At 41.0% G+C, this 13,272-nt stretch overlaps 1 protein-coding gene across 1 annotated transcript; it reads left to right on the forward strand.

Annotated features, from left to right (window-relative positions):
* The first annotated feature begins 86 nt into the window (after positions 1-86).
* Positions 87-13,031, forward strand: cep78 (centrosomal protein 78). The gene is made up of 16 exons (XM_030359144.1): positions 87-249; positions 957-1,229; positions 1,328-1,503; positions 1,609-1,681; positions 1,765-1,868; positions 2,024-2,198; positions 3,406-3,519; positions 3,604-3,668; positions 3,812-3,917; positions 4,296-4,413; positions 4,622-4,664; positions 4,767-4,916; positions 8,187-8,264; positions 8,610-8,797; positions 11,536-11,710; positions 11,928-13,031. The coding sequence occupies exons 2-16, from the start codon at positions 968-970 to the stop codon at positions 12,549-12,551; spliced, it is 2,451 nt and encodes an 816-aa protein (XP_030215004.1). The 5' UTR covers positions 87-249; positions 957-967; the 3' UTR covers positions 12,552-13,031.
* The last annotated feature ends 241 nt before the right edge of the window (positions 13,032-13,272 follow it).

Consider the following 13,272-nt stretch of genomic DNA (forward strand, 5'->3'; position numbering starts at 1 on the left):
CATATATGAAATAGTACTCCCGCATGTTAGGTGGCAGCACAAGTCCAATGCTTTAGTTTCACAACCCAAAGAAGGGAAGTGGGCGGAGCTGATTTGCACCCACAGCGCCACTTTTGAGCAGATGCTATCAACACAACAACAAAGGTCTGTTGGGGACGTTTTAGAGAAAACAAGAGAAGATAATGTGCTAAAATAGCACACTCGTCTATTCGTTTGTGATGTAACCTAGTTATTAGGGTCCAATTGAAGGTAACGATGTTTTTAAAGAACCATACTACACTGTTAGAGAAAGCATAGATAGACACCTTCTCAATGGTTGCCATTGGTTGCACGCTAATGCTAAATGTCAACTGCCAAAGCCAATAATGACTAACTTTTTTTGTATTCATATTCTGAGGAAATATCCGCCATCACCAAAGATGAGTTTATTGCGTAACATGATGGCCGATCATCAGATAAAGTAGTAGTTATGTACTTCTTTATATACTCACTGGAACTCAATGGAAGCTGATCAGGCTCTTGTAGGGAATGTCTCCCTTTTTAGCCCAACTTAACTATTGGTACTATTGCTTGGGTATAGATTTTGGTATTAATCTTTCTTGGCTAATTATCCCTGCACAGATAGAGTCGGTTTATCCAGAGCTTGTCGAGACGGTTCTTGAAGGCGTTCAGGCTAGGTGCAGAACATATTAGATTATATACATATAGTATATTATATCGAACAGGCAATAATTTGATTTCAACGTAGAATATATATTTATAATAAAGCTAGTAGTAACTCCTTGTATCCATTCTCAATGCTATTTATGGTATATAGTATTTCGTTTCTGTTTTGCATTCGGAAATGCAAAACAGAAATAAAGTAACGTTACTATACATTGCTACTAGTTATCGTCTGACAACTAATTTATATTAACATGGGTATTTTTGTTCACCGGCTCTTGCAAAAACACAAGAGCCGGCTAAGATGGTCCAAGACGGTGCGCATATTCGTCGGCGGGGGGCCCAGGACTTTGCTTCCTACTACAGTTATGCCTGTGCACGGCAGGACACTCTGCCTCTTCCTGCGGTCATGACGAACCTGCTCAAAGGAAAGTTGGATTTCAATGGAGACAGAGTTAGGCTGACGGACTGGGCTCCCATACTCTCGTCCATATCCATCAACAAGCACCTCTACCACATTGCAATCAGCAGCACATACCAAGTGGGTCTGGGTGCTGGAGACACAGGTAGGGTTGAATACAAAGGATCTGGCGTCATTCCTTGAACACAATGACAATTAAATTAATTTTTAATGAAATTTATATGCAACTCCCCTCCAATTTAGATAGGCGATACTACAAATCTAGCAACAGAAAGAAGATTCCACCCATTCGCTCGAAAGACATGACGTTTAAGTTGTGTAAAGCCCTGCAAGAATGTGTTACAGCCTCTCCCAACCTTAAGAGTCTTCACATTAATGGCCTTCCACTAAGGGAAAGGGACCTTAATAGCTTGACAAAGGTAGGTAAGCGTTTCCTAAGATGATGAAAAGTTTATGCGTTTATGTCAACCCATTTTTTTACGATTTAACAATATATTAATCTAAATCCAATGCATTCATTCCAGGGTTTGTCAAAAAGCGTTTCATTGGAACAACTTTCCCTTGCCAACTGCCCGATATCAGATGAGGGCTTGGAAGGTATGCATATTGATGTTGAGATATAGTTTTATGGACACACGATAAGAGTGTTCCGCTAAATGTTTTATTTTTATTTTTTTAAGTAATTTGCCAAAGTGTGAAGTACACCACATGCATCAAGGCAGTGGATTTTACCGGTTGTAATCTCACGTGGAGAGGGGCAGAGCACATGGCCAACATCATCAAGGTGTGATATTTTATATTTTGTACAAATTATTTAGATGCCTATTTAAAAGTGGGCAAAGAACCTGAATACACAGGCTAGGCCTATTGTGCATTTCCTATCATTATTCCTGATCATCGCACCTCTCGTCCACTGCTGCTGTTTGCTGTGTGTTGCAGCACCAGGGGTTGTGGAGGCACAGCACAGCCTGGGCAGAGTCCCTTAGGTACCGGCGGCCAGAGTTTGGAGGGATGGGGGGACTCCGGCGAATCACACTCAACTGTAACTCTCTGATAGGAGACCGGGGGGCCGCGGCCCTCGCACATGAACTAGGGGAAGACCTTTGGGTCAAAGGTGAGGAATCTTGCATTTTTTTTGGCGAGTAATGTGTCTTTGTTTCACTCTCTCAGTTCGTCTGAGAGTAATAGGCAAGGCAAGGCAAGGCAAGGCAACTTTATTTATATAGCACTTTTCATACACAAGGCAGACTCAAAGTGCTTCACATATAAACATTGTTATTCAATAAAATAAAATAATAGATAAGTAAAAGAAAACATATGCAAAGAGATGAGTAAAATAGAAAGTTAAAAAGGCTTTTTAGTAAGTAAAATTGAAAGTGCAATGTATTTAAGAAAGTGAGAAAATTAAATTGAAAGTTATTTAAGATCAGATCAACAGACTCTCTGGAACCCAAGTCGGGACCACAACCCGACCTTAAGGACAATCTATTACAATATTCTAGGACTCTAGCCCAGAACCAAAGGCAAACAACAAACAACAAACAAATATTCAGTGATTATTCTAGGACTCTAGCCCAGAACCAAAGGCAAACAACATACAACAAACAAATTCAAACACAACTTCATTACTCAGCAAATGTCATGTATTTTTCTGGTAAAAATAGAAAATAAAGGGAAAGCATTTAAGATTTAGCAGAAAGCTAAAGCAAACATAAAAGTCTTCAATCTTGTTTTGAAGGTGCTCAGAGTTGGGCCAAGTCTTAAATCCTCAGGGAGTTTATTCCAGCTATTTGTTGCATAGTAACTAAATCCTGCTTTCCCATGTTTCGTGTTTACTCTGGGGATAATTAACAGATTGGTCTCAGAAGATCTTAGTGTTCTAGATGGCTTATGTAGTGGAAGCATATCAGTTAAATATTTTGGGCCTAAACCATGTAGGGATTTATAGGTTAGCAACATGATTTTGAAATCAATTCTCTGACCTACAGGAAGCCAATGTAACGATTTAAGAATTGGTGTAATATGTTCAAATTTTTTGGTCTTTGTTAAAACTCTAGCAGCAGCATTCTGAACAAGCTGAAGCTTCCTTAGAGTTTGTTTTGTGAGACCTGTAAGGAGACCATTGCAGTAATCAAGCTTACTAGTGATAAAGCATTGTACAAGTTTTTGTAAGTCTTCGTTGGACATGAGCCCTCTAAGTCTTGCTACATTTTTAAGGTGATAATATGCAGATTTTGTAACTGATTTGATGTGACTTTCGAAATGTAAATCAGATACATGTCTCCTTTTTGAAACCACTGCTTTTTTTTTTCGTCAAACAGCCGTTGACCTCCAGAAGTGTGGGTTGTCTGACCAGGGGGCTCAATGTCTACTGGAAGCTTTGAAAACCAACTCCACTCTTAATGTGTTGGACATTCGGAGTAACCCCCTTATTGGTGAGGACAAAAACGTTGTACCCTTGATTAATTTCTTGTCTTTCTTGTGCATTTATTTACTTACTAAATACCTACCTCCTTTAGATAAGGTCCTCATAAAAGCAACGATAGAAAAGGTCTTGAAGAACAGTGATGGCCAGGCTTCAGAGGTTGGTGCAATTTAGTGGAATAGCACTTGAAAAACAGCAATTATACTCACAATCATAGTAACCATCGGCTATAGTGTGTATGTTTTTCTGGTTGACTCATTCACGCACATTCTTTGCCATGTGTTTCTTGTTTGGTGTTATAGTATTACTGGATAAAGCCCCCTGTTCCCAAAGAGTCACAGAAGGCCCCAGGTGCTAAGCGCAGAGGACCGGCAAATGCAGCAAAAAGAAAAGCTACATTTAGAATAGGTAATCTTTACCTTTTATGTCCAAGAAAATATACATTTTAAAAAAGGGTTACTAATTTCCATTAAGATAATTATGGTTAATAAATCATTTAAATTCTGAATGTTTGTATCATGTGCTCTATTTTTCTTGAGAAGTGTGTCAAAAACCTCAGAGAGACCACATCCTTATGTACAAAACATAGAAAAGCAAATCGTCCATTCTAATGGCCATTTGGCGAGAGGTTGTCTAAGTTGGCCCACTCGTGCCTCCTGCAGGCAAACAAAATCCCATGAGCTCCGACTCCATATATTTCATGGGAGCCTTTGAACACAGCTTCTCTGTACCTTGTGCTTTGTACTTTCCTGTTGATCGATGGATGTGGGTTCTCTTCTGGTGCAGCCACTCGTGGAGGAGCCTCCGCAGGAAGGTGGAGTCCGGTCGTATCCCAGCAACAGCTGCACCGCTCCCGCCCCTCCTGTGTTCCGTGGAGGACCGCAGCTAGGGCTGAGCGCCAGCGGTGAGCCGGCATAGCCAATTATCTGCTGACACACTTGAAGGGACTTGATAAATACGTAAATAAAAATAAATACAATAATATTGTCTTGTTACTTTATTGTTGATTCAATGTGTTCAAGCAGATCAGAGTGGCTAGATGTATAATAACATGTCGTTTTGAATCCCTGTCTTTTGAATCCATGTCTTTTGAATCTCTGTTTTTGCTCCAGGTGCCTGTCCACTGGTATTGCTCTTGCGGAGCACGGCTTTCAGGTTTTATCCACTTATTGCACCCTTTCTTTGGGACTGGTAAATGGGTTAATATATTATAACTGCAGTGCCGTCCCTTACTGTGAGGTTTTTGGTCTTCTCTAGGGTGCAGCCACTTTGAAAGTGACCATAGATTCTTCAGAGGAAGAGGAAGAAGAAGAAGAAGAAGAAGTAGTGGTGGTTAAATTGAAGAAGAGTCCTTCTCCTGTTGACCTTCACGACAGGGTTACCAAGCAACAGTACCAGCGTGTACAGGTGAGTCAGGAAATAACTTTGTTATGAATGCCCACAAAAAAGATCATTTGAATTGTTTGGAAATAATTCCGAGAATGTTCATCTGGTAAGTGCAGTTACTAATAGGTCAGTGTTTAGGCATGGTGAGTGATCAAACTGGATCCATCCTGGCTTAAAATTATATATATGTATATACTTTTTGGTTAGGGTTAGGTTTTGGATTTAGGGACAAGTTTGGTTTGAGGGTAGATTCAGGGTAAAAAATAAAGCATGTATGGCAGAAGAATATTTATAATTAGAATTATTAATGAACTATATATGCTTAAAAAATTAACACCAAAAATTCATGTTGTTGAAAAACCTCAATCTTAGAGCTGTCTGTTCCCCAGATTTACCTATTTAGGGGCTGTGAGCAAACGTCCCTAGACTGTAGACTCGAAAATGACTGGAAACCAAGGAACAGGAACCACAAATAAAGACCTGTGTGTTCTGTTGGTTCCCGGGTGCCGCCCAGGAGAGCTCAGAATGAAAGTGAAACCAACTGGTTTCTTTCTGTGAAACAGGCACCGGCTCATTGAGAGCTTTGCAGTTTACTGAAATTTAGTAATGTATTGTGTTCTGTTTTGCTTACTGAATGACTTCAGTATGGCTTACTGAATGACTTCTTACTGAGTGACTTTAGTAAGCCATTAAAGGCCTACGTGGAGGTTAACCGGAAGTTTTGATTAATGGGTACATAACGTACTCAAAATATGTGTATCATTAATAAAATGTCTCCAAAATAGTGTTAAAGTCCAGTTTTTGGCAGTAACAGGTGTTTTCTAACGCCATTCGGCAATGACGTCACGTTGGGGAGACGTGGTGGAAGGTAGCCTCAGCCTAGTACTAGAACTAGGGTGTCTAAGAGGTGGCAAGAACCACAAATAACATGTATGATGGCCCACAGCCGTATAATTTCGAACCTGTCAGACGTGAGAGGGCGAATGAGGACAGATTTACATCTGCCCGATTTTCTTTACATCTGGATCAGAAACGATCTGCCTCTCTCTGGCCATGCCAACAAAGCTTCTGATAATAGACTTTCAACACTTCAGAGACTTTGTAGCCCAAAATACCTTCTGTTTTTTCTCAATCTCGAGGAAACTCCAGTCCCCGCAGGAAAGACAGCAGAACTACTTATAATATATAAGTAGAAGCTAGTAAGTTAGTTGGTTGGTTATGAGTTACTTAACATAAATGTAACTGAAGCTGGGGGCTGTATTAGTTTTGGGGAGAAGTAGCCTGTCCTGTCCGTCTGTGTAAATACATTGAATATGTTGATAGTATAATAAGTCGATGGTAAGGATCCCTATCAAATTGTCAGCATTTATAAAAAATACAAATAAAATATCTTGAAACCTCATAAGTATACAACAAAACTCAATTAAGCAGTGTAACACTAAAAACAACTTGAGAGAACTCGCCATTTAACCTATTTTCCAGGAACATCATCCTGTTAACACTCAAGCTAGCAAAAGTACAGCAAAAAAATTAAAGTTAATAGGTCAATGGAATTTAATGAGGTTTATGTAGTTGAATGTTTTTATTATTAAGGTAAAGTAATTATTAAATCAACTAGAACTTCTTGTTTCTTTAGTTCATTGATAGTCATTGCGAAGTTAGTAATACCGACCACAAGGTGGCAGTAATGTTTTGAGTAAAAAATAGTTTTTTTTTTGGTTTGCTAAGACCCCAGGTTATTTGTTGAGAGATGAATATCACCAATGACTTTTTGTTATCTCTTTCCCTCTTACGGTGTGTACGCAAATTGGGAGATTGGTGAGCAATTGACATCCATTTTGTCCAAACAAGTGCCTGGTAGTTCCCATAGCTGTATATCTTTGTCTTTTGTCAAACAAAAGTAAACGCATAAATCCTACCCTGGCTAGGTAGTTTATTCAAATAGTGCTCATAAATTAACAAAAACACAGCAAGTTTCAATTCTGTGTTTACAAAAAATCAATTACATAATGAATGTAATTTAATCGCCAACTGCCCAATTCATTCGAGAGGGAGTGAGTTGAACACAAATAATGGCTAAACCTACTGTTTCTAGCATATATATATATATTAAAAAATATATAAATATATAAAATTAGCTATGGAAGTGACCTGTTATAAGGTCATGTCCGTAGCGTAGCCCCTGATCACACACAACCTTTACAGGTGTGAAAACTTGGAAGAAAGAGGAAGTGTGCAAAGTTTTGTGTCAATAGCTTCAAAAATCAAATCAGATGTCAATTGCGAGAAATGCTATATGGGCAGTAATCCCAAATTCACCCATAAACGGCACCTAATGTTAAACATGAGTCGGAGTGACTCTAACTTGCTTGGGGACCCTTATCTTATCATACCTGAGTGACATGCCCCTGCGAATCGCTAGAAATGGGGGTCACTGGGGCCGGCAGTGCGTCCAGGCTGTTAATACCGGGAATGCGAGCAGTTTTAATTTAGTCTACTGTTTTGTTTCATCATTCGTATATGTATGCAATGCACTTGTTATGCCTTCAAGGTCGACAAGTTGTCAGCGGAACACTATATATTTTTTTAATATATATACAGTATATTTTTTGATTTGATTGATTTATCACTGGGATGAATGAATTGCATAATCAAAAGGACACAATATCACATCGGCCGATGTACCGCCCACCCCCAGCTGACGTCTATTCTCCTTAACAGTTGTTCCCTACCTTTGACATTACGTATTCCACTGAAGTGACATCAAGGCCTTTCGAGGACAACTTGAAATGCAAACAAATACATAAATGAATACACAAGCAGAGAGCAGAGGGCCAGCGCCTCCTTGATAAACAATATTACTGCATTGGAATCCCACTGTACTGATTTAGCAAACACAAATATGCACAAAACATCAATGGAAAACCATATAATGGAAACATATCATGGAACGCACAAAGCAACACTATTTTTTGAAGTAATATGCATACTAGATTTACAGAATAATATTTATAATATATTTATTTTCAATAATCAATATAATATGTTAGATTAATGCAAATGTGTCTATTCCAAGAATACAATCCCAGGTTTCACCCGCAGTACCCTCGCTTATGCAGACACAGTTTTAGAGAACGCAGATCTAGAACATTCTGTACGATTTTGTGATCTGGATGCTTCTGTGATCACATGACCATATGTGAGGAAGATTTCTGAGTGCGTAGGACGAGAAGAATGTGGAAAACACATTTCCCTGTCAATTATTTTAATGTGTGTGTGTGTGTCCTGCAGATGGAGCTAGAACAGTGTCGTAGGAGCTTGGCAGAGGAACGCAGAGCCAGACTAAGAGCTGAATCCCAGCTCAGAGAGGTATTAATTATGCCCATCCATCAATACAGTCAAGGAGTGCTATGGTTGGCCTTACTAAATCACCAAATAAATACAAAGGTTTGATGTTGATCAAAATGAACATTCCTGAAACTGGAAGTGACGGTGGCTATATATTTAACTTTGAAACATCTGGTGACAAACTATAACTGATGCCATCACATTTATTTGATGTTTCTGCCTCGCCAAGAAGGAAAGAACATTCAGTAGCCGCTCTCCTTCCAGATGCAAGTGTGTCGGTGTATGTGTGTGTGTGTGTGTAGGTGTGTTTGTCCATGTGCAGCTGGGTTCAAAACAAACATTTCACCCCTCTTCTGTGGCGTTCAGCACGAGCTGGAGGCCTCCCGCCTGCGCAGCCTCAATCACTCCCTGTCTGAGGCGCTGGCCGAGGGGGCTAGGTCTGGACCCGCCGCCCTGGCTGCTTCCAGGGCCCTGGAGGATGAAGCCGTGCTCCAGAGCATCGAGAGCTCCTTCACCAAGTTCCACGCCTTCCTGGATCTCCTGAAGGATGCTGGGTAAGTCGTGTCAGAAACTCACAAACCGTGCTGTATGGCTCTGGTTCTTGGTGGTAGTCGTTGGTAAAAAAAAGCCATTTGTTTTTGTATACGGTGGTCAATGGTCCGGGAACAAAGTTTATTTTCATTGCGATAGTCGTAGTCTGAAAATACGGATGTTGCCGTGCCTTTTGCTTTTGGTTTTCGAGTCATGGACTTGAAAAGCCCAAAATTACCCTTTTTACTTTCACTTCTCAAACTAAATAATGAAATAAGGTCGAGACATTGCACATGTGCCTCGTTTACAGTCTAGGGACGTTTGCTCACAGCCCCTAAATAGGATTTTTATTATGCTGCAGCCTTAATCTGTGAAAACAGGCTGTAATATTATCCTTTGGGGCATTCACGCCCCGAAAGATTAACCCTCCTCTATTGTACATAGATAGGGAGAAGAACAACTGATTGTACAAGTCAAAGGGATTGGTTGTTTTGTATATTCAAGGTTGGAGGATGATTCAATTCAAGTTCTTGTGTTCTCAGAGAGCATTGTAAAAGAGCGTCCACCAACATGTTGGATACTAATCCCCTTGGTTCCGCTCCCCTAGCTGACCGTCCAAATGGCCGCAAGTAAAGTACCCTCCTTCGAAAATTACTGGAAACTAAGGAACAGGAATCACAAATAAAGACCTGTGTGTTCTGTTTGTTCCCGGCTGCCGCCCAGGAGAGCTCAGAATGAAAGTGAAACCAACTGGTTTCTTTCTGTGAAACAGGCACCGGCTCATTGAGAGCTTTGCAGTTTACTGAAATTTAGTAATGTATTGTGTTCTGTTTTGCTTACTGAATGACTTCAGTATGGCTTACTGAATGACTTCTTACTGAGTGACTTTAGTAAGCCATTAAAGGCCTACGTGGAGGTTAACCGGAAGTTTTGATTAATGGGTACATAACGTACTCAAAATATGTGTATCATTAATAAAATGTCTCCAAAATAGTGTTAAAGTCCAGTTTTTGGCAGTAACAGGTGTTTTCTAACGCCATTCGGCAATGACGTCACGTTGGGGAGACGTGGTGGAAGGTAGCCTCAGCCTAGTACTAGAACTAGGGTGTCTAAGAGGTGGCAAGAACCACAAATAACATGTATGATGGCCCACAGCCGTATAATTTCGAACCTCTCAGACGTGAGAGGGCGAATGAGGAATTGCAGAGAACTGATGGCGGTCAAAGCCAATTAAATGCATGGTCAGAGGAGAATGAGTGGAGAGTTGCTATAATTTATCAACGCAGCAACGAGTGCCAGAGCTAGTCAATGAAAAGCAGTGCGTACAATAACAACACTTTTATTTATTTTTACTGTCAGTGAATAGCACCGAGTGAAAATCAACGTTTTTTTATATCTAGTGACAACGATTATGTCGTTCTAAGTACCGCAATCAGTGCACTTGCAAATGAGAGCCTGCAAGTATAACCGATCGTGGTGTGACATTATTTAACCATCAATCTACCGCAAATACGACCAGGCAGATGTACTTTGAACACATACACAAAGCACACCGTCCATCCAACTCCAAGGCTAGGCTGCTTCACTAAGACCACAACTAACCACAAGCAGTATAACCATGCAGTATGCCGAAGCCGGAAAGGACACACGCACAGTCGCACACACTCATCTTATGCAAAACAATCCGTTTTATCATTGACATTCAATCACTGCAAAGATTTAAAGACTAGCCTCTTACCATAAATTAGAATGGACCCAAAGTATGTGATTGGTACAGTCTGATTAATGTTGTTGATTAATGGGTACAAAAAGCACTCAAAATATGTATTTATTATATTATATTTTTTATATATGTTAAAATGTCTCCAAAATAGTGTAAAAATGTTGTTGTTTTTGGTAGTAACGGGTGTTTTCTAATGCTCTCGGCGATGACGTCACGTTGGGGAGACGTGGTGGAAGGTAGCCTCAGCCTAGCACTAGAATTACTGCATATGACAGCAATTATGACGTTCAGATAAGTACCGGTAAACTTAGTCAGAAGATCTAGAAATAGAAGGCATAATGCTAGCTATGGTCTCATTTACCAGTCCCACCTGTGAAATCCCCCCATATAATCCCTAATTAAATCTTTCCCCCGACGTTGTAAACAGATTTCCGATTAGTAATCCCACATTTTGATGGTAGCCTAGTAGCTCCAGTAACAACACCTTTGCCTAGTGTTTATTTCTAAGCTTTCTTTTACCCAGTGTGCGAAATACCCGTCAATATTCGTGGGTTCCCCATCTCCCGATTATTGCGCAATACAGAAGGTCAAGGGGGCTATTCCCCACTATTCATGGATTATTCGAGGATTGTTCACAGTGATAGATAGACTGATAGATTATTCACCTCACGGAGCCTCTAGCATGTCTTACTATGACATGCTAGAGAAGGGAGGTTCCTTACAAGCTAGCTGTAAGGAACTTCCACCGGTGACCTTTGCGGAACAAAGTTCAGCGAGAGTCCATTTGCGACATGCAGGACGGGAAACACACGCTGACCGAAGAATTCAGATGTAAATTAGGTTTTGCCGTGTTCGAGGGGGTCCAGCTGACGGAAGAGGATTAGGGCTACATGGGATTATTTATTTATTTATTTATTCATTTTTTAAGTGTTGAAAATAAAGACTTGCCACTTCTGATACGTGATTTGGATTTCAAATCTTTTTAAAAATATTATGCAGGCCGCTATTAACCTGATTTCTCTTTGAATTGTGCTCTAGTCTCGGCCAATTGGCTTCCGTGGCTGGGATCGACCAATCTGACTTTGGCTTGCTGAGCAGGCCTCAGCTCTCCTCCACAATGGGCCAGCCTCTGGAAGAGGATCTGTCTGTGTCCAAAGGTGGCCTAAAACGTGCTGTCAGTCTTGGGGCAAAGATTGATGTTGCTGTACCTTTGGTAAGTGAATGCTGTTGCCTGGTGTTTTTTATCTCAACGTAGGATGAGATAACTCCCGTCATGTACTGAGCCAACTTCAGTAAGAGTCAAGTCATTGTCAATGTTTTTGCTCACCTTATCTCCCTTATGTTGCAATGAAGAGTCTTTTCGGCATGCCAATCAAAAATTGCATCATAAAACAAAGAGATAGAAATATTTACCTTTGTCTTGTCTACAGGAAGCTTATCCCCTGACCATCCCCTCAGGAGAACAAGCTCCAGCCTTCCCTCCAGGGCCCCCATCCGCTCCAAGGGAGTTTCTGTCCGGCAGTCGCCTCAGCCAGGCCAGTGGTCCTGCCATAGACCCCAGTGTTGATCTGGAGGGCAGAGGAGAAGAGCCGGATCAGTTCTCCAAACCTGACACTCAACAGGACTCTGGGTCCGAGGGCAGTGTCCTGAGCCGCAAATCCTACAGCCGCAGTTCCCGCGACAACAAAGCGTCCCGTTCGGCAAATCACCACAGCAATGGGAACTCTCACCAAAGTAACAGCCACTCCCATCCTAGTAACGGTTCCCATAGATATAGCCTCAACTACAGCTCTTTCCATAGTGATGGGTCTCTTCACAGCAGGGCCAATGGTGACCGGTCACAAAGGTCGAGCCTCAGTGACATCACAAGTGAGAAATTGGAGTCTGAAGGGTCATTTAGGGGGTCAAAGGGCAATGGGGCGGGAAGGCGGGTGCTAGCGGGGATTTCAGGCCGGGGACTGTTGCCGGGGCGATCAAGTCCTCGGCTTGGGTCTGGGGACCAGATTAAGTCTTTGGGCGTTCTCAGCGGAGGGTCAGAAGATGGGTCATTTTGACCTGATAACCAGGGAGATATTAAAAGATATCTGAAGGCTTGTGTCAGCCCATTTGGAGGATATATCTACTATGCGATTCCGAAGCTCCCTTGGGTACAAAACAAGTTGATCTAGAGTTTGAGATGAAGACTTTCATAAGGAGAGAACACAAAGACTGAAGTCCTTGAAATGCCACCTAAAAGTTGACTTCATCAGATCTGTACTGCGGTGAATATAAAGGGTGTGTTGGTTTTTATGAACTTGTTTTATATCTGCATTAACAAAAGGGCTCTTTGTCACAGCTCTTTTAGATCTGGATTTTTAGATCTTTTAGATCTAGGCTTGACTTTATTGTTTTTTTCCCAAAGGCTCTATAGTGCTCTATTCAGATTTCTTTGTAGTTTTCATGTTCTTTCACATTGACATTGAGCAAGTACCTTTTTGTATGGCACCCATAATGATTTATTCACAGACATTAAATTCAAACGGGTTTTTACATTAGTCATCATCATATTACCTTCTCTTGATAGGCTTTGCTTTTTCAACAATGTTACAGGTTATAATGTGGCTAAGCTCTTTTACCCTAGTCTTAAGCCATTGAGACATTTTAAAGGTCATGTCTGTTGGCTGGACATGCTGGCTCTGGGGAATAGAAAATGCCACCATGCACGATAAAACCCTGGATAAATGGCCTTTGGGGAGAAGAAGAGAAAGAATTTGGCAGATGAAAAAGCTTTCACAA

The sequence above is a fragment of the Gadus morhua genome, chromosome 6 (genome assembly GCF_902167405.1).
Source record: "Gadus morhua chromosome 6, gadMor3.0, whole genome shotgun sequence".
NCBI classification, from domain to species: Eukaryota; Metazoa; Chordata; class Actinopteri; order Gadiformes; family Gadidae; genus Gadus; species Gadus morhua.